Source organism: Rattus rattus, chromosome 15, assembly GCF_011064425.1.
Source record: "Rattus rattus isolate New Zealand chromosome 15, Rrattus_CSIRO_v1, whole genome shotgun sequence".
Taxonomy (NCBI): domain Eukaryota; kingdom Metazoa; phylum Chordata; class Mammalia; order Rodentia; family Muridae; genus Rattus; species Rattus rattus.
Window position 1 is genome coordinate 21620640 of NC_046168.1, and position 27719 is coordinate 21648358.

General features: G+C 37.4%; 1 protein-coding gene across 1 annotated transcript in view; it reads left to right on the plus strand.

Annotated features, from left to right (window-relative positions):
- The window catches only part of Ccdc178 (coiled-coil domain containing 178), a 349742-nt gene that overhangs the window by 64966 nt on the left and 257057 nt on the right, over positions 1-27719 (plus strand). Inside the window, exon 10 of the mRNA XM_032886100.1 lies at positions 3899-4052. Coding sequence (XP_032741991.1) covers positions 3899-4052 — 154 coding nt within the window. The remainder of the gene's footprint in view (positions 1-3898; positions 4053-27719) is intronic.

Consider the following 27719-nt stretch of genomic DNA (forward strand, 5'->3'; position numbering starts at 1 on the left):
AAACTGAGAAAGAAATTAGGGAAATTTTACCCTTCACAATAGTCCCAAATAACATAAAATACCTTTGTGTGACACTAACCAAGCAAGTGAAAGATCTGTAGGACAAGAAGTTCAAGTCTCTAAAGAAAGAAATCAAAGCTCTCAGATGATGAAAAGATCTCCCATGATCATGGGTTGGCAGGATTAATATAGTAAAATGACCATCTTGCCTAAAGCAATCTACAGATTCAATGCAATCCCCATCAAAATTCCAACTTAATTATTTATAGAGTTAGACAAAACAATGTTCAAGTTCATTTGGAATAACAAAAAACCCAGGATAGCCAAAATTATTCTCAACAACAAAAAATCTTTGGGGAAACCACCATCCCTGACCTCAAGCAGTATTACAGAGCAATAGTGATAAAAACTGCATGGTATTGGTACAGGCACAGACAGATAGACCAGTGGAATAGAATTGAAGACCCAGAAGTGACCCCACATATCTATGGTCACTTGATCTTTGACAGAGGCGCTAAAACTATCCAGTTGAAAAAAGACAGCATTTTCAACAGATGGTGTTGGTTCAACTGGCAGTCATCATGTAAAAGAATACAAATTGATCTATTCTTATCTCCATGTGCAAGTTCAAGTGGATAAAGGAACTCCATATAAAAGCAGATAAACTGAAACTAATCAAGAGAAAGTGGGGAAGAGCCTCAATCACATGGGCACAGGGTCAAATTTCCTGAACACAAAACTAATGGGTTATACTTTAAGATCAACAATAAACAAATGGGACCTTTTGTCCCATTTTTGCAAAGCTTCTATAAGGCAAAGGACACTGTCAATAGGACAAAATGACAATTAACAGATAGGGAAAAGATCTTTATGAATCCTACATCTGATATAGGGCTAATATCCAATACATAGAAAGAACTGAAGAAGTTTGACTCCAGAGAAATGAATAACCTTATTAAAAATGGGGTATAGAGCTAAACAAAGAATTCTCAACTGAGAAATACAGAGTGGTTCAGAAACATTTAAAGAAATGTTCAACAGTTTTAGTCATCACAGAAATGCAAATCAAAACAACCCCTAGATTCTACCTCACACCAGTCAGAGTGATGAAGATCAAAAAAGATCTGCAAAATCAGCAGATACTGGCAATGTTGTGAAGAAAGAGGAACACTCTTCCATTGTTGGTGGGATTGCAATCTAGTACAACCACTCTGGAAATCAGTCTGGCGGTTCCTGAGCCCAGGTAGGACACAGTACTACCTGAGGACCCAGCTATACCACTCCTAGACATATACCCAATAGTTGCTCCAATGTATAACAAGTACACATGCTCCACTATGTTCGTAGCAGCCTTATTTATAATACTCAGAAGCTGGAAATGACCCAGATGTCCTTGAACAGAGGAATGGATACAGGAAATTTGGTATACAATGGAATTCTATTCAGATATTAAAAACAATGACTTCATGAAATTCTCAGGCAAATTGATGGAATTAGGAAATATTATCCTAAGTAAGGTCACCCAGTCACATGATATGCACTCACTAATAAGCGAATATTAGCCCCAAAAGCTCAGACTACAGAAGATACAATTCACAGACCACATGAAGCTCAAGAAAAAGGTAATGCATGGATGCTTCAGTCTCTCTTAGAAAGGGGAACAAAATACTCAAGGGAAGAAATACAAAGACAAAGTGTGGAGCAGAGACTAAGGAAAGGCCATCCAAAGACTGCCCCACCTGATGATCCATCTCATTTTCTACCACCAAACCTTGACAATATTGCAGATGTCAAGAAGTGCATGCTGACAGGAGCCTGATATAGCTGTCGCCTGAGAGGCTCTGCCAGAGTCTGACAAATACTGAGGTGGATGCTCACAGCCAACCGTTGAACTAAATAGAAGAGTTAGAGAAAGGACTGAAGGAGCGGAAGGGGTTTGCGACTCACAGGAAGAGCAACAACATCAACCAACCAGACAAGCTCCCAGGGAATAAATGACCAACCAAAAAGTACACATGGAGTGACCCAGGGCTCCAGCTGCGTAGGTAGCAGAGGATGGCCTTGCTGGGCACCAATGGAAGGAAAGACCCTTCCTGGGAAGGGTCAATACCCCAGTGTAGGCGAATGCCAAGGAGGGGAGGCAGGAGTGTGTGGGTGGGTGGAGGAGCACCCTCATAGAATCAGGGGGAGGAAGTATGGGATAGGGTGTTTGGAGAAAGAAAAACGGAAAAGGAGATAATGTTTGAAATGTAAATAAATAAAATATCAACAGCAGCAGCAACAACAACAAACCTGCAGTCAGCTGTACCGTGTAGAGAAACCATTAACCATCCTTAGGAGCAAGAAGAGATCACTTTTTAAAGGAAAAACGTTAAGCAGCTCTAGCATTTTTGTAGCACTGAGGTTTTATTTCAAATTTCTTTTGCATATTTGGTGCTGACAAAGTGAATTCTTTCTTTTATGAAGTAACTGCTCAAGTGTTTTTTGTTTTGTTTTATTTTTCCTGGCTGCTATAGATAGTTTTCTATAGAGAATTCAAGCTTAGTTTTAAAAGTTTGATATGTAAATTGCAACTACCTTATGATTTTTAACCAGTTCTCTTATCCCTGGGTCGGGTTAGTTTTTTGTGGAAAATTTTAAATTTAGTTGGAATTCCATTTACAGGCTTGGTGCCATGGGAAACTTCTTGCTCTAATGCTCAAATTACAGACTGTTTTCTTCTAACATATCGTATCCAACTTTACATGTTATACTTGGTAGCATTAGGTAAAGGATGCTTGAGATGCAGTCAGATTTAGCTTTTCTTCTCTTTCTACTTGGGCATCCATGTAACCTGGTACCCTGTATCATACTGCTTTGGTTAAAGAGCTGAGAAACCAAATCTTTTGGTTCATACTACATTTTATGGATCCTGACCTAAGATTAAACACAAGTTAACTAACAGGCCTAGCACCGGGTTCCAGGTTACCGCTCAACAATACCTGTGTGTGTCTCCAGTTTCCAGGTTACCTCCCAACCAATCTGTACCTCCAGGTTACAGGTTTGCCCCCTGACATTTCACTTCCTAACAACCACCGATCAGGAGGAAAACAGAAGTTAACTTTCTGATGTGGCTCCTAGCACCAGCCAATTATGTTAAAGTCCGTAATGAATGCCCAATCTGACGTGTATCAGGCTAGATAGCCCCTTCTTGCCTCTATAAATGCTTGCCTGAATCTGGGCTTGAGGCTCCATCCCATTTTCCTGAATCAGAGATGGTGGTGTGACCCAAGCTTCAGTTTGAATAAAGAAACCCTAATGTGATCACATAAGATTTTGGCTTCTTGTTTGTCCTTTTGAGGTTTGAATGTATCCTGATACAACAGAGCACGTGAAACATTGTCAAGAATCATCAAGTCCTATTTCTATGGTTCTGTTTGTATCTACTGGGCTCTGTTTCATTGCTCTACATGCCCAATACTCTGCCAATATCACCCTTCTTAAATTAGAATACTTGTATACTAGTTCTTACCAACAGAGTGAGAGAGTGTGACTGGCTCTCCCTATTGGGTTTTCCTGATTAGTGGTCATGAAAAGGGTGATATTTAAATGCCTAGTGGCTTTATGTCTTTTATTACCCAACTTCTCCCACAAGACAATCCAAATTATATATATATATATATATATATATATATATATATATATATATATATATAAACTTTTCTCTCTTGGGAAACATGAGTACTAGTTTGCTTTTGTACTCACTTTTTACTTAATATCCGAGGTTTTTAGGAATTGAGAATTGCTATGGGAAGGGACAATTTTTAGGATAAAAGTCATTGACTGCTAATAAGTTAGGGAGTGGTTTAAATATAATTGTCCTTTGGATAAAAATCAGCTTTGCTTTTTTTTATCTTAGGAAAGAACTAGATAAGCTTAGCAATCTGGATGATCACTACACAACCTCAATCGAGTCTGTGAACCAGGACATTGAAGAGGACGAAGAAGTAGTGAGTGAGGTCCTGAGAGAAACACAGAGCACATCAAATGAACTATCGAATTTACTGAGAACGGTGAGTTTTTCATATTTTGAAATATTTAGAAAATGGTTTGGAGCTAGAAATAGCATATTTTCCCTGCCAATTATGGTATAGCAGTCAACTTCCTACTATTAGTTTCATATTGTTGGATAGCAAAACAGATTTGACAACTCAACAGAACGCTTACTTCATTAGTAACTAAAATTTGTGTTTTTTTAAACTGTCTTAGATCTATCATTTTTTGTCATCTTTATTAAATTGGGTATTTCTTATTTACATTTTGATTATTATTCCCTTTCCCGTTTTCCGGGCCAACATCCCCCTAACCCCTCCCCCTCCCCTTCTCTATGGGTATTCCTCCCCATTCTCCCCATATTACCGCCCTTCCCCCAACAATCACGTTCACTGGGGATTCAGTCTTGGCAGGACCAAGGACTTACCCTTCCACTGGTGCTCTTACTAGTCTATTTATTGCTACCTATGAGGTTGGAGCCCAGGGTCAGTCCATGTATAGTCTATGGGGAGTGGCTTAGTCCCTGGAAGGTCTGGTTGGCGGGCATTGCTGTTCATATGGGGCCTTAAGCCCCTTCAAGCTCTTTCAGTCCTTTCTCTGAGTCCTTCAACAGGGGTCCTGTTCTCAGTTCAGTGGTTTGCTGCTGGCATTCGCCTATGTATTTGCTGTATTCTGGCTGTGTCTCTCAGGAGAGATCTATATCCAGTTCCTGTCTGCCTGCACTTCTTTGCTTCATTCATCTTACCTAGTTTGGTGGCTGTATATGTATGGGCCACATGTGGGGACGGCTCTGAATAGGTGTTCCTTCTGCCTCTGTTCTAAACTTTGGCTCCCTATTCCCTCCCAAGGCTATTCTTGTTCCCCTTTTAAAGAAGTTATGGTGTTGGTTAAATGGTTTATCTATTCCTGATTTAATTTGGTACCTGGTATCTGTCCAAGAAATTGTCCATTTCCTCCAGATTTTCAAATTTTGTTGAATGTAGGCTTTTGTAGTAGGATCTGATGATTTTTTGAATTTCCTCTGATTCAGTAGTTATGTCTCCCTTTTCAATTCTGGTTTTGTTAATTTGGACACACTATCTGTGTCCTCTGGTTAATCTGGCTAAGGGTTTATCTATCTTGTTGATTTTCTCAAAGAACCAACTTTTGGTTCTGTTGATTCTTTGTATGGTCCTTTTTGTTTCTACTTGGTTGATTTCAGCTCTGAGTTTGATTATTTCCTGCTTTATACACCTCCTGGGTGTATTTGCTTCTTTTTGCTCTAGAGCTTTTAGGTGTGCTGTCAAGCTGCTGACATATGCTCTCTCCTTTTTCTTTCTGCAGGCACTCAGAGCTATGAGTTTTTCTCTTAGCACAGCTTTCATTGTGTCCCATAAGTTTGGGTACGTTGTACCTTCATTTTCATTAAATTCTAAGAAGTCTTTAATTTCTTTCTTTATTTCTTCCTTGACCAGGTTATCATTGAGTAGAGCATTGTTCATCTTCCATGTATATGTGGGCATTCTTCCCTTATTGTTATTGAAGACCAGCTTTAGCCCATGATGGTCTGATAGGACACATGGGATTATTTCTACATTTCTGTATCTGTTGAGGCCCGTTTTATGACCGATTTTATGGTCAATTTTGGAGAAAGTACCATGAGGTGGTGAAAAGAAGGTATATCCTTTTGTTTTAGGATAGAACGTTCTATAAATATCTGTTAAGTCCATTTGGTTCATGACTTCTCTTAGTCTGTCTATGTCTCTGTTTTATTTCTGTTTCCATGATCTGTCCATTGATGAGAGTGGGGTGTTGAAATCTCCTACTATTATTGTGTGAGGTGCAATGTGTCCTTTGAGCTTTATAAGGTTTCTTTTATGTATGTAGGTGCCCTTGTATTTGGAGCATAGATATTTAGGATTGAGAGTTCATCTTGGTGGATTTTTCCTTTGATGAATATGAAGTGTCCTTCCTTATCTTTTTTGATGACTTTTGGTTGAAAATCAATTTTATTCGATATTAGAATGGCTACTCCAGCTTGCTTCTTCAGACCATTTGCTTGGAAACTGTTTTCCAGCCTTTCACTCTGAGGTAGTGTCTGTCTTTGTCTCTGAGGTGTGTTTCTTGTAGGCAGCAGAATGCAGGGTCCTCATTGTATATCCAGTTTGTTAATCTATGTCTTTTTATTGGGGAATTGAGTCCATTGATGTTGAGAGATATTAAGAAATAGTGATTGCTGCTTACTGTTATATTCGTATTTGGATGTGAGATTATGTTTGTGTGCTTTTCTTCTCTTTGTTTTGTTGCCAAGACGATTAGTTTCTTGCTTTTTCTAGGGTGTAGCTTGCCTCCTTGTGTTGGGCTTTACCATTTATTATCCTTTGTAGCACTGGATTTGTGGAAAGATATTGTGTAAATTTGGTTTTGACATGAAATATCTTGGTGTCTCCATCTATGTTAATTGAGAGCTTTGCTGGAAGTAACCTGGGCTGGCATTTGTGTTCTCTTAGGGTCTGTATGACATCTGTTCAGGATCTTCTGGATTTCATAGTCTCCGGTGAGAAGTCTGGTGTAATTCTGATAGGTCTGCCTTTATATGTTACTTGACATTTTCCCCTTACTGCTTTTAATATTCTTTCTTTGTTTTGTGCAATTGATATTCTGACTATTTTGTGATGGGAAGAGTTTCTTTTCTGGTACAATCTATTTGGAGTTCTGTAGGCTTTTTGTATGTATATGAGCACCTCTTTCTTTAGGTTAGGGAAGTTTTCTTCCATGATTTTGTTGAAGAGATTTACTGGTCCTTTGAGCTGGGAGTCTTCACTCCCTTCTACCTATTATCCTCAGGTTTGATCTTCTCATTGAGTCCTGGATTTCCTGTATGTTTTGGACCAGTTGTTTTTTCCATTTTACATTATCTTTGACAGTTGAGTTGATGATTTCAATGGAATCTTCTGCTCCTGAGATTCTCTCTTCTATCTCTTGTATTCTGTTGGTGATGCTTGTATCTACGGCTCCTTGTCACTTCCTATGGTTTTCTATATCCAGGGTTGTTTCCCTGTGTTCTTTCTTGATTGCTTCTATTTCCATTTTTAATTCCTTCAACTGTTTGATTGTGTTTTCCTGGAATTCTTTCAGGGATTTTTGTGATTCCTCTCTATAGGCTTCTACCTGTTTGTTTATGTTTTCCTGTGTTTCTCTAAGGGAGTTCTTTATGTCTTTCTCTAAGTCCTCCATCATCATGATCAAATGTTATTTAAAATCAAGATCTTGCTTTTCTGGTGTGTTTGCATATTCAGTGTTTGCTTTAGTGGGAGAATTGGGCTCTGTTGATGCCATTTAGTCTTGGTTTCTGTTGCTCAAGTTCCTGCGCTTGCCTCTTGCCATCAGGTTGTCTCTGGTTTTACCTTGTTTTGCTATTTCTGACAGTGGCTAGACTGTACTATAGTCCTGTGTGTCAGGAGTGCCGTAGACCTGTTTTCCTGTTTGCTTTCAGGCAGTTATGGGAACAGTGTGTTCTGCTTTCAGGTGTGTATTCTTTCCTGTCTACTTGTCTTCAACTGTTCTTGTGGGCATGTGTCCTGAGTCCACCAGGCAGGTCACTTAGAGCAGAAAAGTTGGTCTTACCTCTGGTCCTGGGCCTGACGTCACTCCCAGTGCACTGCATTTGAGCTCTCTGTGAGGATGGCAACCAGAAGGGCCTGCCCCGCCTTTTTCCCGGGCCCTGGTACACAGGGGCCCCAGATGGCCTTAGGTGTTTTCCTCTGGAGTCAGAAATGTGGGCAGAGTGTAGTCTCTTCTGGTTTCCCAGGTGTGTCTGCCCTTCTGAAGGTTTAGTTCTCCTTCCCATGGGATTTGGGTGCAGGGAGCTGTTGACTGGGTCCTTTCAGATCCAGGAGGTATCTGGACCGCAGTGTACCTACTGCTTGAGTGCCCCTATCTTCCGGTTCCCAGAGGCCCTATGCAGTTTCCTCTTAGGCCAGGGATGTGTTCAAGGGTGGGCAGTATTGGTGGTCTCTCGTGCTCTGCTGTCTCAGGAGTGCCCACTTCTCTGTGCTGTGAGTTCTCTCTCTCACAGGGTTTGGGAGCAGGGAGATGTGGGCCGGGATCAGTGAGGTTTGCGCTCCAGCTAAAAACTGGAAGTGTCCTGAGTCCACCAGGCAGGTCACTTGTTTTATTAGTTTATGCTTGTTATATGTGTTTCTTAATGACATTTTCATACAAGTATGCAATGTATATTGACCACAATCACCTTAATTACCCTCTTCTCTCTGTCCTCTGAGTTCTTTACATGAATAGTACCTGTAGGTGTATATAAATATATATGGGTATATGTATATATATGTACATGAATGTAGGACTTGGATATATGCACAGGACAGCTAGGTTTCACAAATGATTTGGAACATGATATTTGTGTATTTCTGAGTTTGATTTGCTTTATTTACCATAATAATAATCTACTATTCCATCAAGTTTCCTGGAAATGCTATTATTTTTGGCTCTTAATTATGCCCAAGTGAATATTTTCTCTCTCTCTCTCTCTCTCTCTCTCTCTCTCTCTCTCTCTCTCTCTCTCTCCATATATACACTCATCATCTATTGATGAGCATTTAGACTGATTTCAGACTTGACTATTGTAAATTGTGCCAAAATGACCATGGACAAACAGGTATGTTGTCTTAGATTCCTTTGTGACTAGACTGCTTATAACGGTATAGTTCGATCATACAGCAGTTCTACTTTTAGTTGGTATGAGGACTCTTCATAGTGATTTCTGTAATGGATAATGGATGTTTAGATTTACACCCTGTAGTTGAAATAAATTCTTTCCTTCCCAAGTTCCTTTTGGTTATTGTGTTTTAACACCACAATGGAAACTCTAAGTAAGACTGATTTTGATACCAGCCTCTAGGGTATTGCTTTGACAAATCTGACCATGTACTTTGGGAAGATTGTAGAGGGACTTTAGAACTTTGGACTAGAAAAGCCATTGCAAGTTCAAAGCTTGGTATGTTGTTTGAGTAGCATGTAGGATAAGGCTGAAGGGGAAGCACATGATGGAGGTTGGACTTGTCTCAGAGAGAAGCAAAGACCATAGTAGGACTATTTGCATGATATTGTGAAAGAAGCATTTATGCTTCTGGTCATCTGGAGCTGAAGAACAGACTGTAATTAGTAAGAGGCCACCACCATAGTAAAACTTTTGCTTTGCTGGGACAATAGGTGCTAGTTGGCTGGGACTGAAGAATCAACTGTGGTTAAGATTTAGGAAAGTTTTTCCTCTGGGTCAGCACGTGGAGGCTATAATCTGAGGGAGCCAATGCTGTACCTTACACTGACAGCTGACTTGGTAATATGTAAGAGTTCCCCAAGGGGTACTTGTTTTGAAGGCATGAAAGAGGGAAGGGTCATGGAGAGAAGTTGAGATTTGGCATGGTATGGCAGGGATAGGGTCTCTGAACAAAGGCTGGAAGAGTCAATGGATGGGGATACTGCTTCAATTGCTATAGAAACCACAGGAATAGAAGGGATCATGGAGAGAAGTTTGGATTTGGTATCTTCTAATATGTCAGAGTCCCTAAAAGTGCTGAGTAGAAACGGTGGTGAGGCTGTGGTAGCTCAGCGTTTTGGAGATGTCCTTACCCTGCAGCAACTGCCAAAGATAGCACCATCCATCAGATGGAACAGACCTGAGCACGGGAGTGTGTGTGTGTGTGTCTGTGTGTGTGTGTACATGTACACGCCCGTGTGTGTGTGTGTGTGTACATGTGTGCCCGTGTGTGTGTGTGTGTGTGTGCACCTGTGTGTGTATGTGTGTGTGATATATGTGTGTGTGTATGTTTGTATGTGTGTGTATGTGTGTACATGCACATGCCCGTGTGTGTGTGTGTGTACATGTACACGCCCGTGTGTGTGTGTGTGTACGTGTGTGCACCTGTGTGTGTGTGTATGTGTGTGTATGATATATGTGTGTGTGTATGTTTGTATGTGTGTGTATGTGTGTACATGCACATGCCCGTGTGTGTGTATGTGTATGTGTGTGTGTACGTGTGTGTGTGTATGTGTATGTGTGTGTGTGCACATGTGCATGCCCGTGTGTGTGTATGTGTATGTGTGTGTATGTGTGTGTATGTATGTGTGTACATGCGTGCACCCGTGTGTGTGTGTGTGTGTGTGTGTGTGTATGTGTCTCTGCTATTTATGTCTTATTGAAACATTGATGTTGGCATGACATCTTAGAAACAAGTGGAAAAGGAAATATCCTAGGAGACCAGTGATGTCAGGTCGACAAAAGATCAATTGTGCTGGCAAATTTTGTCTGCTTGACATGAGCTAGAATCACTTCTGAACAGGAAGTGTCATTTGAGAAAATAGCCCAGACAGATCTGTTGGCAAGTCAGTAGAGCATTTTCTTTATTGATGATTGATGTGTGAGGCCCTGACTTACTGTGGACTCTACCAGCCCTGGGTGGTGATCCTGTGCGCTATGGAAAAGCAGGCTGAGCAAGCCGTGAAGAGAAAATAGCATCCCTCAGTTCCTACCTCCAGGTTCCTGGCTTGAGTTATTGCCCTGACTTTCCTCAGTAATGAAATGTGAGAGCTTCAAGATAATACCCTTCCTTCACCCGGTTGCTTTTGGTAATTTTTTTTTATATCCTAGCAGTGGAAATGGTTACTAAGGCATTTCCAAAATGTATTATTCATTGCAAGGTATGAGTATAAGCACCCCAGAAGAGTAGCAGTCAGCAGATGACATATTATTATTCAAATACATATAACTTTTTATATAATTTGTTGATGATAGCTCAATTAGTCATCTGTAAAATGATAGCCATTGACAAGATATTTTCAGAGAAGGAGAAATTCTTTGCAAAGCCTGTAATCTTTTGTGCATACATCATCTTTAAACTGGCAACCCTATGCCTCCTTAATTCTTTGTAATAACACAATATTATTCATGACAAGGAATCATGAAAGCATTTAAAAGGTTCCTAGTAGTTTTCAATTATAGAAATTGTTTGGACTAGCACACATTCCAGGAAAGATGGGAGTGTGATGAAATTTAAATATATTATTTTCTGCATTTCTCTCATTATTAAACCTTAAGTTACATTTTCAGTAGCACACATCAAGGACTCCATTAAAAGCACAGATCTGCATTACTGCCTAGCCTTGTCTTTGGTACGCAAATGAAACTTCCAGATCAAGAGAGGAATGAGCTTCGTGCTGCCTAATTGCTCATATGGGTTCACAGAGAGTTTGTTTCCAGATTTCAAGGGATAAATGGCCCCAAGTTTAGTCATTGACATAGATTACTCTCCAGCCTCTGCCATTCCTAGTCCATAATCTATGCAAACAACGGTTCTTCATTTCTTTCCTCAATTAACAGCTGTAGTAAATCAAATAATGTTGAACTGATTAACAAGTTCATAATTTTATGATCAAATCATTTTAAATGTGAAATTAGGCTATGAGTTTAAATGTGAGAATGAAGTTTTTTCTTATTTTATAAGTTATCATATATTTCCAATAGTTTCATATAAGTATATAATTCATTTTTAATTTTTGCTGTTGTCACATCTTTTCTACTCTATACTCCTCTTTCATGAGAAAGCGCCAACCTCTCCATGCCTGTCCTTAAGCATATATACATCCATCCATATATACATGTACATAAACACATTCACACACACACACACACACACACACACACACATGGAGAGAGAGAGAGAGAGAGAGAGAGAGAGAGATTTCCTGGGAGCAGCTTCACTCCCATACACTACCGTGAAGCAAACGTCCAATCTTGGTCCCCTGGGATGTCCGTGTGCTGCTCAAGGTCCCCAGGTCAGTTTTTGCTACCCTTTGACCAACTGTATAATCTGTAATGCTCTCCATCTGCTGCAAAGAGAAGCTTCTATTGGATTCTTTTGGATTGCTTCATCCCCTAAGACCTTTCCTTCTCCTTTCTACACTCCCACCCAACCCTCTAGCCTGAAAACCACACCTCTACTTTCAAAAGCCACTGAAAATCATTTACTTTTAACATTCAATGCAAATGAAGAAATGAATTTATTTGATATATAAACAGACTTTCAAAACAAATTTAATATTGTTCTTATAAGTAAACAGTTAGCTTTGTAAGTTATTAATTCATATCTTTACATATGGTCTGTTATGTTATATAAGAACCCCAACAGTGCACATCTTGTACCCATCTGTGCCCATTTTATGCCATATTTTACCTCAAAATACTCCAGATAAATCCCTTTACTTATAAAACCATAAGTAATTTTAACTCTCACCTTATTGATTAGGGGGCTATCTAGATAGATAAGGGTATTTTTGTATACACAAAGTTATTCTGTAGTACAACCAACTGACAATTTTATATTCGGATGATGAAAAAAGTGAAGTTTTATCGCAAAGTATCTAGTGTACAAATGAACCATTTATGAGATAAAGGTATATGTTGCTAATTTTTTCTTTGAAGAGTTTTCACCTATTTCTTATGTGTGCCCACATATATAATATAAAATGGCATCCCTGCATTGCCTCTCATTATCTGCACTTTATGTCACCTACATGTCAACCTCAAGTACATATTCAACATCACACACAGATTTTTAAAATGCAAACTAAGTTTATCAAAGCTGTTTACTAGAAATGAATATTAACTACAAAAATGTTTCCTGGGTGTACATACACCCAGGGGATATTTTGTAGTTTCCCACTTGACCAATTGAAACTTTGTATTGTATTAATATTAAACTTCTTTAAATTCATTGAATGAACTCTGTCCAGTTATGGTTTATTATTCTAATTTCCTGCTGCGTTGGACTTGCACTTACTCCACTTACGTGCATATTTATAAGTGAGCCTATGCTTCACTGTCCTAATTTGTGTTGTACTTGATAGATTTTCTTATCTGGACTATGCTTGCCTTATAAACTAAATGTTAGTGCTTTCTTTTGTATAATTTTTTTTCTCTTTTTTCTTGTTTTTTGGAGCTGGGGACCGAACCCAGGGCCTTTCGCTTGCTAGGCAAGCGCTCTACCACTGAGCTAAATCCCCAACCCTTCTTTTGTATAATTTAAGAACACACATTTAAGTAATTTTTCCTTGGATATCTGGTTAAAACTAAAACATACTGGTGAAAATATAAATACTTTTTATGGGTTCTTTTTTATTACTTGAGTGGTATTTTTATAGTTATATTTTCTTATTGCATATGAATAAAATTATTCTTAAGAGACTGGGAAATAATCTAAAGGATTAAAATTTTATATGTATTTACATTCTATAGTGTTATATAGCAGTCTCTCCTATAAATTTTTCTGTTTCCGATTATATATGTATTTTCATATACACTTTAAACTTTTTAAATGAATTTGAAAATGACCTTCAGTTTAATATTTTTGTAATTTTCTGACTGCTAGTAAATTAATATATGTTATGTAGTTTTCATTTCCTCCATATTTTTAGACTCCTATTAGTAATTTTATACTTTCCTGTTTAAATTTTGTCATTCCTAACTAGTTTTTCAACATTATATATGTTTGTCTGTATATTTATGCTTATAAGCACACATAGGGCATGTTATTTTACTCTGAGAGCTCCAGTACTACATGTTGTTATATGTTGCATCAAATCTTTGCAAATCAAACTTTTGTGTATTTGTTATTGCTAGTATGTCCCTGTGCAGTTCTATTTAAGTTCATTCCAGTCAGGCTTTCTCTCCACAGTGTGTTGTACTTCCTATTAGCATATATTGTTTTCTTAGTGACAACAGTCAAGAAATGAGATTCGTTGTACAAACTGTGATTTAAAATTGTTTCAAAGCGCATCTTAAATGACACAAAAAGCATTCATCCTTCAAAGTCTGGAATACAGTCAAATGCACAGGAAAAATTTATCTGTTATTTTATCTCCCTGTCAAGATGTAGTCCATGTTAGCATTGTGCTTACAAAGGTACACAGGACTCCTAAAATATTTAAAAATATAGTATTATATAGGAATCAATGACATACTTCTCTTTATGTTAAAATGTATTTCAATATTATTTTACATTTAAGATATAGTATTTGTTACTTGAGACTTTCTTAGAGGTTGGTTTTTAATTTTCAGCATTATAAACAAAGCTATGATAAATATTTCAAATATATCTAAACTAAATTACTTGTTTTAATAAGATAATGTTGTGCAAAAATTAAAACAATTGCTTGATAACACAGTGCCTACAGAATCATGAAAAATCATGGGGGATATTCTTCCAGGGCTGACAAGATTTGTCCAGATTTTCACATTTTCTAGCATTCTGTTAACATTGGCTTGGCTCTTTTAAAAAATCCACTTCATCAGTGGTGTTCTATTCACTAAATTATTGGGTTTTGTACACCTGATCCTGTGAGATCACTAGACACTAGTCCTGTCATCTCTCAGACCATGTTTAGCATCTGGGTTATAATTTGGAGGCTGGGTTGTATTTTTCCCCTAGACGTATAAGTGATGCTGCTGGCATCCACAATACTTTCCTTCTAAAATAAGTAACGAACATCACATTCAACACAGCTAAACTTCAACCTGAATCTTATTTAAATCTACAGGATTCTTTGGTTCTAGCTTCTAATATCACTCATATATTTCTTAGGATAAAAAACTTAGTGGGGAATCTGGGCTGCTAAAGCTATTGTTTACAGCTTTGCAAACTCTGAATTCACAGTTGCCCCATAGATGTCAAAAGTTGTTCATGCTCAAGAGCTTAGTGTGAAATGATGCCTATCTGTCCACACACCAAATTAACCCTTGATGATTTATAAGACCTAATGAGATGTGAGTTTCATGTGAATAGTGCAGTGTAGTGTATCATCACGAGATTTTCAATGCAGGCAATATTTTTAAAAATATTGTTGATGAAGGATTGGTGATATAGAGCCTAAGGTTCAGATTGCTTTCTGTGTCATTTCGGAGTTTGTTTTATAGGGGGTGTTTTCATGTAGGATACGTATTTCTTCAAGAAATCCATTTTGTTGTTGTTGTTGTTGTTGTTGCAAGAGTAATTTGAGATTTCTTTTATTATTTTTCTTTACTGGTTATGTCTAGGTAAATAATCAACATTCCTAATCCATAGTGTATTAAGATACTCTATTATTTTTAACATTGTTCATCCTGGAGCACCCAGGATGCAAAGTATTCTGAGTCTGTCATTAACTCTCACCCCTGCACTTGCTTCCTTATTTGGTAATGTTGGTCAGCACCCTCAGTGAAAGGCTGAGCTACAGGATGGCTGGGGTTTTGTTTTGCCCCTTTCTTACTAAGTGTTGCCTAGCTTCGCTTTTCTCTGAAAGTAAGAGGGAAGTTTGTGTAATAACCACTCAGAGGCTTAGTAATACACAGTGCTTAGGCCTTAAGCTTTGACTCATAGCTTACATAAGTTGTTGAAATACTCTGTGTCTACCACATGCTTAGCTACCTCTCCTCAGGGTCATGCATCCGACTCCTCTGAGTTGAGGTGGGCAATCTTCCACCTCTGATTGTCTCCCAGAGTTCCAGTCTCTGCACTGGAACTCCCACCATCTACTTTCTTCCTTTTGGTAATAGACTATCTGCCTTCCACATGGTACAAGGGCTTATCCCTCTAGGTTTGACCTTATGAGTGCCTTTGATCTTTCTATTTGGCTGTTGGATTCGGTCAAGGTTCATTCCAGTATCTAGGGTCAGGCTCTTGTTCTATATAAATACAGCAAATCTTATCTATGGATTTCCTAACTTGAACCAGCAATTGCTGAAATAAGTCTTGTCTGGTCGTAATATTATTCATCTTGTTCTTAAATCCCAGTATACTTTTCTGGCCTACTCACTCAAGTGCTGTCTCACTTGGGTCAGCAACAACTTTTATATGGCTAAAGGTAGCCTCTATTCCCCTGACAGTCTCTTTAGCAGCATACACAAAGCCCCTAGCCAAACTGACTAGTGCTTCTTATTGGTACCTTTCTTTCCTGAGTTTCAAGTAGAGGAGAACTGCTTACATTTTTCCTATTTTTGTGGAGGCTTATTTCTTCCACTTATTTCTCTCATACTACAAATGTTTGAGGACACCCAAGTTGTGTTCAGCAGTAAGGTTTATATAACTAACTACCAACCTGGAATTCCTACTTATAATCTCTATATTTGTGAATAGTGGCAATCTTTAACTTAGGTTTAATGTTTTAAGTTTATATTTCACTTATTTATTGGGACTGGGATTTATGGGACCCACTATGTGTCTGGAAGTAAAAGACAACTTTAAAGAGTGAGAGGGTCTGGGACAAGGTGAGGATGGGGCATAGAAGTGACTGGAGGCGGTTGGGGATTTAGCTCTCAGTGGTAGGCTTGCACTAGGAAAGCGCAAAGGCCCTGAGTTCGGTCCCCCAGCTCTGAAAAAAAGAACCAAAAAAAAAAAAAAAAAAGAAGAAGTGAAACTGGAGGAAGGAAGGGAAGGGGAAGAAGAAAACAAAAGTAATTATATTTTAATTTAGATTTAATTTTTATATGAGTGCACTCATTTGTCTTCGGTCACATGGGTCCCAGACATCAGACTCAGAGCATCATGGTTGACAGCAAGCACCTTTACCCACTGAATTGCCTCTCAGGCCAAACCGAACTCACCGTAGTCGAACCTTCAGCCTTTCTTCAGCTGCCAATGTTTGCATCTTACTTCACTTTATGCTGATTTCATCCTGCATGCTGCTAGGCCAAAAGTGTGTATGTTTAGCTCTAATCGACAATGTCAGAAACTTTTCCTAAATATTTGCATATTTTCTCTTCCTATCATCATTTATAAACATGATTTCAATTCTTCCTACATCTGTTATATTTTTATTTATTTTAATTATAGTTCTTTTTGAAAAACTATCCGTTATAGTTTTAAATTTGCATTTTCCGATGACTAATGGGAGTTTACATTTTAAAAAGTGCTTTCATTTAATCATTTCTGTATCAAGAAGCTATTAACAAAGTGATATTTCAGTTCAATTGGGAACTCCATGTTATTCACCTTCTCTGCCATTCTGGTTTTTTGAGTTAACAACATAGATATTTGTTAACTATAAATGTCATTGTGTTAAACTATATATATACATATATATATATATATATATAAAATTAAATAGCAAAAACAATTCTCTCTCACTGTGTCTGTGTCTTAGTAATCTCTCTCTCTCTCTCTCTCTCTCTCTCTCTCTCCCACACACACACACACACCCCCACACCCACACACTCTCTCTCTCTCTCTCTCCCACACATACATGCACAACATGCACACACACAATGTATCTATTGTGCATACACATAGTAAATTTGCTCTTTCACTGTGGACAGCATTGTAACTATACAAGGAGGGCCATACATTTAAGTCTAATGCATGCTTTTCAATAGCAAACACATTATACAGTAGTCCCATCCAATAACATCAATTGGGGTACAGTGTGAGGGAAGAGAAATTCTTCTGTTTAGACCAAAGAGATATAAATTTTTCAAGAAGTTCACAAATGCTGTGTCTACACTTGCTGGAATTTGTAGATTCTAGACAAGGGATCCCGGGAATGCTTTCTCTGGACCCCTTTCCTCACAGTGCTACTGATGCTGGAGGGTGTCAACACTGACAAGTGGCAGCACAAAAAACAACACCCACAAAATAATTGTGTGCCTGGAGGAAGTCAACAGAATTCTCTGAACTATTTTTACTAGGCATAGTGATGGGTACCTATGACCCCAACACTCAGGGCTGACAGCAGGTGAATCAAAGTTCCCAAAGCAGAAGACCCTTGTCTGAAACAAAGCTAAAACAGTAGAAACTCAACAAACCACACAAAAAAAAAAAAGAAAGAAAAGAAAAGAAAAGAAAAGAAAAACAAACAAACCTCAAAGAACCCAAACTCAGGAAGGTGCTTGCTGCCTATGTTCTGCTTGCTGTAATCAGACAACTTCAACATCATCTAGTTACACTAAACAGAATCAGCAGCCGGAACTAGAGATGTCATCATTCCCCAGTCCACAGTAGCACCCCTTTTCTTCTTCTATTTCTCTTTCAGACTCTGATGAATAGAACTGCATGTCTGTAGGAGGCAGAGTGGAGACTCACTGAAATCTTACACATTACTTGTAGGAAGGAAAACTTCAGTCATTGACTCTTGAATAAACTCTGATTAAGTGCAGTTAATAGCCATTGTAAACAATAGGACAGTAAGAAAGCTCATATATTCTGTCTGATACGGTTTCTGTGGTATTCTCAATCACATATTTTTCTCATTTTCCTGCTTCAAAGGGGAATAAAAGCATTTTCCATTTTATATGGCATTTGATTCTTTTAATTTTTATTTCCTAAAATTAAATTCATGATATAATTTTAGATGTTTCCATGGTTGGGTTTTCAACCTCGTGTGTACACTATCACTTGTATTAGGAAAAGAGGAATCCCACAGTATAAGTGATTCTACAAGGTTTATGGTTTAACAGGGCTGAAGCTTAATCCAAAGCAGATTTCAAGAATAACTGAAGCGATGCTTAAGAAAGCTCATGAATGTTTCATAACTTCATTTGTCAATATTTCCACAAACATTTGGCAGAGGCATGGTGGGACAGATCACCTTTAACCTTCAATGTTTGCATGGGTAAACACATGGAAGAGTTATTTCTAGAGATGTGCAGTTGTCTAATATACGAATGTGTGTGTGGGGTGTGTGTGTGTGTGGGGTGTGTGTGTGTGTGTGTGTGTGTGTGTGTGTGTGTGTGTGTTCATGTTTATAACATGAACATCTGAAGCTTGAGAACACATTGAGAATATTATCGGCCTATCCTTAGCTTTTACACATCTGGAGACTCAATCATGGAAAGGAATTTGAACAAATAGTATTAAATATGAGAAACATAGTAATTACCCACGTTCTTGAAACAAAGATTCAAGTGAGCATTCTTATGAGCCTGTCACACTTCTTCATGCATGTATGGAGTTCCCATGGAGGTTATAGTAATAGCCTTGTATTAGTGTTGCAGAGTTTAAATAAATAACGATATGTGTATCGTTCATATTTATTTGAATTTCACTTTTATAAAACGTCGAGGAAAACAAATCTATTTTATTATGTGTCAAAAAGCAAATGCAAACAAACCAAAGTCAGGTTACATGTTAATAAAAAGTATTTTACTAATCAATCACAAGTTTAAACCAGAAGGAATACTTAAATTGGAGAACACCTCTGTTCAGGATGACATAGAATGAGCCTTTACAGCCAGGTCTCCTGAAGCAGTCAGCAGGAATATTAGGCCACTACCAAAGATACAGAGACTGTGGGGTTCACGACTATAAAGAAAAAATAGCAGTTGGTGAAATGGCTTATGGGCATAACTCAATTTATTGGTTGGTTCTATCATATATATGCAATGGGTCCAACCATAATGTCTTTCACGTTGACATAAAGAACATTCTTTGGAATTTCTCTTGGAAAGGTATCCAATCGATGATTTCTCGTTGTCTATTTGTTTTTGTTTTGTTTTGTTTTGTTTTGTTTTGTTTTAAGCAGTGATTTTACTGGATACAGGATTGCTACTTACTGCTCTCTGTTCATTGACTACATTGGCTTAAGGCACCTGGCATACACTATTCAGAATGAAAACTCAGTGTTAACTTTTGTAAGCCTTAGCTCCTCTTGTGCTACTTCAAAGATTCCTCTCATCACCTTGGACTCTTGACAGCTTTATGGTAATGTCCCACATGCGCTGTTTTAGCTTCCTATACTTAGATTTCCCTGGAACACATTTATATGTAGATAAAGGTTTTTTAGTTTTCTTCTACATTTGTAAGTTTTCCACCATTGCTTGATCATCCTTCCTTCCCGTCTTCTGCTCTCCACTTCCATAATTCTCTCTATAACAATCCACGTACATTGATACGTTTTATAGTGTGCCCTAGTCATGAAGATTACTTTGTTTTCATCTCTCTGTGCTTCATGCAGGATAAGCTCAGGGAACCCATCTTCAAATTCATACATTTTTCTTCTGATCAGAAATGTGGTTATGTCCAGAGAGCAAGGTTTATTTTTTTCTAAATTTAAGAAATTATTTATTTCAATTGTAAATTTTCTATGTAAGTCATTTTATAGAATTTCTGCCAGCTTACTGATCTGGTCTTTGTGTTGACACATTATTTCAACTTACTTTCTTAAGAAACATTTTCTTTTAACTCTTTAATCATTCTTAAAATAGCATATCTCTAATTTCTCTGGAATAAGGCTTTTAGTGAGTCCTGCTTTTCTTCTGTCTAGTTTTATATTTCTTATTTGAATACCAACTTCAACTTTCTATCAACTTACTGGCCATTACTCACCCAGACATTTGAAGAGACAGAGCTGGACTAGAAACAGGCAAATTCTTACAAAAGGACTATTTCTTTATTTCCATAACTGCCTTCAAGAATTTCAAGAATTGTAGATATAGATAGATAGATAGATAGATAGATAGATAGATAGATTGATACATACATACATATATATGTACACATATAGAATATATATATATATATTTGAAGAAGAGAATTCTGTCTCTATCTCTCTTATGCCATTTAAAATTAATTGATGTCCATTGTACACACTTCTAAGATTCTTCACTTAATTTCACATATTTTCATGATCTCATTTTTTCCTTCATTTCCGTTTATTGTATCTTTTGATACACACTATAAGCTGCCTTGTCAAACATATCAACAGATCTTTTTTTTTTTTTTTACTTGACAAGGTAACGTTCTCCTTCAGCTCTCAACTCACTCCCTGAATTTATCATTAGTACTCTAAAGATTTGTACTTATTTGAGCTTGTATTATTTATCTTTCTGGAACTTAGAGTTTTTATAATGTGAGTTCAAGGAAGGTAGAGAAACTACTTTGCACTTTTTTTGAAAGAAATGACATTTTATTATAGCTAAGTTAATTAAATAAATTATTTTTCATTGAATTGTGATAGCACTTTTAAAAATGTTAGTTCAGACTATCAGGCATATAGATCTCCATACCATGTTTATTCAATGCACTTACAAAAACTATCTTGAAATGGTGCTATTTTAGAAGGTTCTGATATCTGATAATGTGTTCTCGACAGTAATTTTATTTTAGATGCTACATGATTAGTGTCAGGTTACTTTTCTTTCATTAAGCCTCAGTTTAGGGGCTGAAGAATTCTCGGCAGCTAAGAGAGATTGCTGCTCTTGCAAAATCCCAGAGTTCACTTCCAAACCCACATGTTCATTTCACATGTATCTATAAATCAAGGTCCATGGAGTTCTGACCTCTGTAGGCTCCTGCCTATGTGTGTTCACATAAACTCGTTATTACCTATACATACCCACAAAATGGTGTAAGTAGATTAACTAGAAACACTACTTAAAGCCAAACTTCAGTATGTATAAAGAGGTTAGAATATTATTACTACGTTTCTACACTAATTTAGAAAAATGAATACAGTATTCCACTAAGAATTGCTGTCACATGCCTTTTTATCGTGTAGGACTTGGTAAAGGCTTTATATAATATTTAATGTTGGAATGAGGTCTCCCTTTTTTGTTGACTTCATTTTCACATCATATGTGTCTTAACAAAATGTGTGTAGCACTCCTAGTATATTAAAATAGCAATTTATCACTTTTATAAATAATTGATTTTATCCTTCCACCCAGACCTTTACTGTTGTTTTAGATAAAATATTCTGTTTCTATTGATCAAATTACCTCAACTTGAAGATTCCTTATGTATTAAATATCAACAATATCATACAAATACTCAGATTCATCCTACAATTATGATTAACCAGCCATTCATAAACATAATAGTTGTGATAAATAATCAAACTTTATACTCAAGTTTATGCTTCCTTTTTGCTTGAATTTTCCCCTTTAATAAAAATGGATTTTTCCTGACAAAATGTATTCTAATTATGATTTTTACTCCCTTTACTCATCCCAGTTCCTATCCATCTTTTCTTCCACCCAGATCCAACCACTTTCTTCCTCTCATTAGAAAAAAAGCACAAAAACAAAAAAAAAAACAAGAAACAAGCAAACCAGCCAACCAAAACAAACAATAAACAGACTCCCTTCTCCCTACACCACCTGGTTAACCAGAAACCGGACAGTGAATAACCCAGAGACCTAGAGTAGAACCAAGCAAGATTGGCAAATAAATGAATGAAAGGAAGAAAGAAAGAGAAAAACAAACATCAATGAAATGATTTAATGGTATTCTGCAATACTCTTGGATGAGTGCTGTGTCCAATCATTATCAAACCAGGCTTCCTGTAGTAGCAGATGGGAACAGGTGCGGAAATCCACAGACACACATTATGCAGTGAGAGAGAGAATCTAAATTGGAGATCGTCGTTAGGTCTTTCCCATCAGATATGGGGAACCTCAAAGAAGAGGGGGAGGAAAAACTGTAGGAGTCAGAGTTAATGGACAAGAGCAGGAGGACATGGCTCACCAAATCAACTAAGCATGTCCCATATGAGCTCACAGAGACTGAAATGGAATACATGGGACCTGAATTCTGCACCAGGTCTACTATGTATATGTTATGGCTATTAGCTTGGTATTTTATGGGAGCAGATGTATCTAAGACTCTTTGCTCTTGAAACTCTTTTCCTCCTATTGAATTGCCTTGTCTACCCTTGATAGGAGAACGGTTGGCTTTATTGTACCTTGTTTTTCCCTGTTTGGCTATTGTCTACTGCTTTTTTCTGAAGAGGAAATGGAGCAGGAGTGGATCTTGGAGAGGGTAAAGTCGGAGACTATCTGGGAGAAAGGGAACAAGGAAAACTGTGTTCTAAATGTATTATATATGAGAAGAATCTATCTTCAATACAAAAACTATACTAAGTAATTAAAATATCTTCTTTCCAGGTTAGAAAGAAAACAAAGATGTTCCTAAGTGACAAATAATTAAAATATATATAATAAGATAAAACAAAACTGACAAATTAAAATTGGAAAAAATCAAAACAAACAAAACTTAAAGAGTCCAAAGAAAAGGCACAAGAATCAAATCCCACTTGTCTTCATATTTAAGAATCCCATAAAAACATTACACTACCTGGTTATGTATGGAGAAAATGAAAAAATGTAAAAAAATAGAAAATAATAAATGTTAATATCACTTGAGAGAGAGAAAGACAGAGAGAGAGACACAGAGACACAGAGACAGAGACACAGAGACAGAGAGACAGAGACAGAGAACACCCTGGCACTACTTTGTGAGACAAGAAACATCCAAAGTTTTATGTTGAGCATCTACTGTTGGGCAGGCAGCCTACCTTAAGTGTAGTCAGTTTTCACTCCTGGAAGACACTGAATTTTTATTTGTAAGTAGTTGCCAATTGGAGATTAGATCTGGGTTAGAGCCAAGTCCTTTGAGCTATAGGATACCATGTGATGCAGACTCCTGTGGTCCCTGTGCATGCTGCCTCAGTCTATGACAGCTCATGTGTGTCAATCCTATTGATTTAAAGGGCCTTGTTTCCTTGGTGTCTAACATTCCCTAGATCTTCCTTTCTTTCTGGCTCTATTTTTACATGGTTCTCTGAGTCCTATGGGAAGTGATAGAGATTGAATAATATATCCCACTAAGGAGTAAGTGTTCCAATGTCTCTCACTCTCTTCATGATATTGACTATGAATCTCTGTAGTCATTTCTAGCTGCTGCAGGAGGATGAGTGTTCCCTTTACTCCTTGCTAGCATGAGATATCACTTGTTGTATTGATCTAAGACATCCTTATGCGTGTATGATGAAATCTTAAAGCAGTTTTCTTGATGACTAAGGATGTTGAAGATTTCTTTGTTTGTCAGCCATTTGAGTTTGCATAATTGGTAATTCTCTGTTTAGATCTGTACCCCACTTTTTAATTGGTTTATTTGTTTTCTTGATATCTAGGGTTTTTTTAAGTTCTTTATATATTTGTGCTCTTGGTACTTGTGCTATTAGTATTCTGTTCAGAAAGTCTTTTCCTGTGGCAATGAGTTTAAGGATATTCTCTACTTTCTTAGATTTGGTTTGCGATTATTTTATCGTGTATTTTCTCATTAAAGGAAATCTATATTTCTCTTTTTCTGATGGATTTTTATATAGCTTGAGTATTAGGGTAATGTGGCCTTATAAAATGATTTGGGCAATATTCCTTCTGTTTCTACTTTTGGAATAATTTGGGGAGTTTTGACATTAATGTTTCCTTGAAAGTTTAATAGAAATCTGACTAAAACCACCTTCACATGTGCTTTTGACTTGCTAGAATTTTAATTATTGCTTCTATTTTAGTAGGAGTTTTAGGTCTATTTAAATACTTTTCATCTAATTTTAATTGAATATATTTAATTTTAGTTAATTCATTTGGAAAGTGGTATATATTAATAAAATTATATATTTCTTTTACACTTTTGAATTTGGTTAAGTAAGGTTTTTTTTTTTAGTATGTCCTTATGTTTCTCTGGATTTCCTTCATCTCTATTGTTATGTCCCATTTTTCATTTCTAATTTTGTCAATTTTAATATTTTTCTACCATTTTAGTTAATCTGGGCATGGGTTTGTTTATCTTAATGATTTTCTCAAGGAACTAAGTCTTGTTTCATTAATTTTTTTTTTTGGTGGTGTTGTTATTTCTTTGTTTCTATTTAACTGATTTCAGATCTGAGTTTGATTATTTCTTGCCATCTACTCATTTTGGCTGTGATATCTTTTTGTTCTTGTATAGCTTTTTGTTGTGCTGTCAAGTTACTAATATGGCATGTTTTCATTTTCCTTTATTTAGGAACTTGGCGTTATCAACTTGCCTGTTATAAATACCTTCCTTGCATCCCATAAGGTTGGGTATGCTACATATTCATTTTAATTCAAATCTAGGAAATCTTTGATTTCTTTCTTTTTTCCTCCTTGACCCATTTTTCATTCAGTAGAGCATTGTTCAGTTTCCACGAGTTCATAAGCTTTCTCTTGTTTCTGTGTTGTTGATATCCAGTTAAAGCCATGGTGTTCTGATAAGATGAGGGAGTTGTTGAAATTTTCTTGTATCTATTGATATTTACTTTGTGTCTAAATATGTGGTCAATTTTGGAGAAAGTTTCAGGATGATCTGAAAAGACAATATATTCTTGGGTGCTTGGGTAACATGTTCTATAAATATCTATTAGGTCCATTAGGTCTATTAGGTAATGAAGTAACTGACTTATCAGTGTGTGAGGATCAATGTGTGATTTAAGCTGTAGTGGTGTCTCTTTTACAAACTTGGCTGTCCTTATGTTTGGTGTATAGATGTTAAGAATAGCAATGACTTCTTGGTGGATTTTGTCTTGGATGAGTATTTAGTGCCCATCCCTATCTCTTCTGATTAGTTTTGGTTTGAAGTCCTTTTTGTTAGATAATAAAATGATTACATCAGCTTGCTCCTTGGAATATCTTTTTTTATCCTTACATTCTGCAGTAATATCAATTGTTGATGTTAGGATATGGTTTTTGCATGCAGCTGAAGGTCAAATCTTATTTTTAGATTCATTCCATTAATCTACATCTCTTCATTTTTCTCAACACAAGACTCTTTATGTTTTTTCTTTTCCTTTTCCATCTTTAATAACTTGAGTATTTCTTTTTTTCTTTATTAACTCAGTATTTCTTATTTTTTTTGATTGTTATTCCTTTTCCTGGTTTCGGGCCAACATCCCTAACCCCTCCCCTCCCTCTCTGGATGTTCCTCCCCATCCTCCTCCTATTACTGCCCTCACCCCAACAATCACTTTCACTGGGGGTTCAGTCTTGGCAAGACCAAGGTCTTCCCCTTCCACTGGTGTTCTTACTAGGCTATTCATTGCTATGTATGCAGTTGGAGTCCAGGGTCAGTCCATGTATAGTCTTTGGGTAGTGGCTTAGTCCCTGGAAGCTCTGGTTGGTTGGCATTGTTGTTCATATGGGATTTCAAGCCCCTTCAAGCTCTTTCCGTCCTTTCTAAGATTCCTTCAACAGGGGTCCCGTTCTCAGTTCAGTGGTTTGCTGCTGGCATTCGCCTATGTATTTGCTGTATTCTGGCTGTGTCTCTCAGGAGAGATCTATATCTGGTTCCTGTCGGCTTGCACTTCTTTGCTTCATCCATCTTATCTAATTGGGTGGCTGTATATCTATGGGCCACATGTGGGGCAGGCTCCGAATGGGTGTTCCTTTTGCCTCTGTTCTAAACTTTGCCTCCCTATTCTCTCCCAAGGCTATTCTTGTTCCCCTTTTAAAGAAGGAGTGAAGCATTCCCATTTTGGTCATCCTTCTTGAGTTTCATGTGTTCTGTGCATCCAGATAATTCAAGCATTTGGGCTAATAGTCACTTATCAATGAGTGCATACCATGTGTGTTTTTCTGTGATTGGGTTACCTCACTCAGGATGATATTTCCAGTTCCATCCATTTGCCTATGAATTTCATAAAGTCATTGTTTTGATAGCTGAATAATATTCCATTGTGTAGATGTACCACATTTTCTGTATCCATTCCTCTGTTGAAGGACATCTGGGTTCTTTCCAGCTTCTGTCTATTATAAATAAGGTTGCTATGAACATAGTGGAGCATGTGTCTTTGTTATATGTTGGGGCATCTTTTGGGTATATGCCCAAGAGAGGTATAGCTGGGTCCTCAATAGTTCAATCTCCAATTTTCTGCGGAACCTCCAGACTGATTCCCAGAATGGTTGTACCAGTCTGCAATCCCACCAACAATGAAGGAGTGTTCCTCTTTCTCCACATCCTCGCAGCATTTGCTGACACCTGAGTTTTTGATCTTAACCATTCTCACTGGTGTGAGGTGAAATCTCAGGGTTGTTTTGATTTGCATTTCCCTTATGACTAAAGATATTGAACATTTCTTTAGGTGTTTCTCAGCCATTCAGCATTCCTCAGCTGTGAATTCTTTGTTTAGCTCTGAACCCCATTTTTAATAGGGTTATTTGTCTCCCTGAGGTCTAACTTCTTGAGTTCTTTGTATATTTTGGATATAAGGCCTCTATCTGTTGTAGGATTGGTAAAGATTTTTTCCCAATCTGTTGGTTGCCGTTTTGTCCTAACCACAGTTTCCTTTGCCTTACAGAAGCTTTGCAGTTTTATGAGATCCCATTTGTCGATTCTTGATCTTAGAGCATAAGCCATGGGTGTTTTGTTCAGGAAATTTTTTCCAGTGCCCATGTGTTCCAAATGCTTCCCTAGTTTTTCTTCTATTAGTTTGAGTGTATCTAGTTTGATGTGGAGGTCCTTGATCCACTTGGACTTAAGCTTTGTACAGGGTGATAAGCATGGATCGATGTGCATTCTTCTACATGCTGACCTCCAGTTGAACGAGCACCATTTGCTGAAAATGCGTTCTTTTTTCCATTGGATGGTTTTGGCTCCTTTGTCAAAAATCAAGTGACCGTAGGAGTGTGGGTTCATTTCTGGGTCTTCAATTCTATTCCACTGGTCTGTCTGTCTCTGTACCAATACCATGCAGTTTTTATCACTATTGCTCTGTAATACTGCTTGAGTTCAGGGATAGTGGTTCTCCCAGAAGTCCTGTTATTGTTGAGGATACTTTTAGCTATCCTGGGTTTTTTGTTATTCCAGATGAATTTGCAAATTGTTCTGTCTAACTCTCTGAAGAATTGGATTGGTATTTTGATGGGGATTGCATTG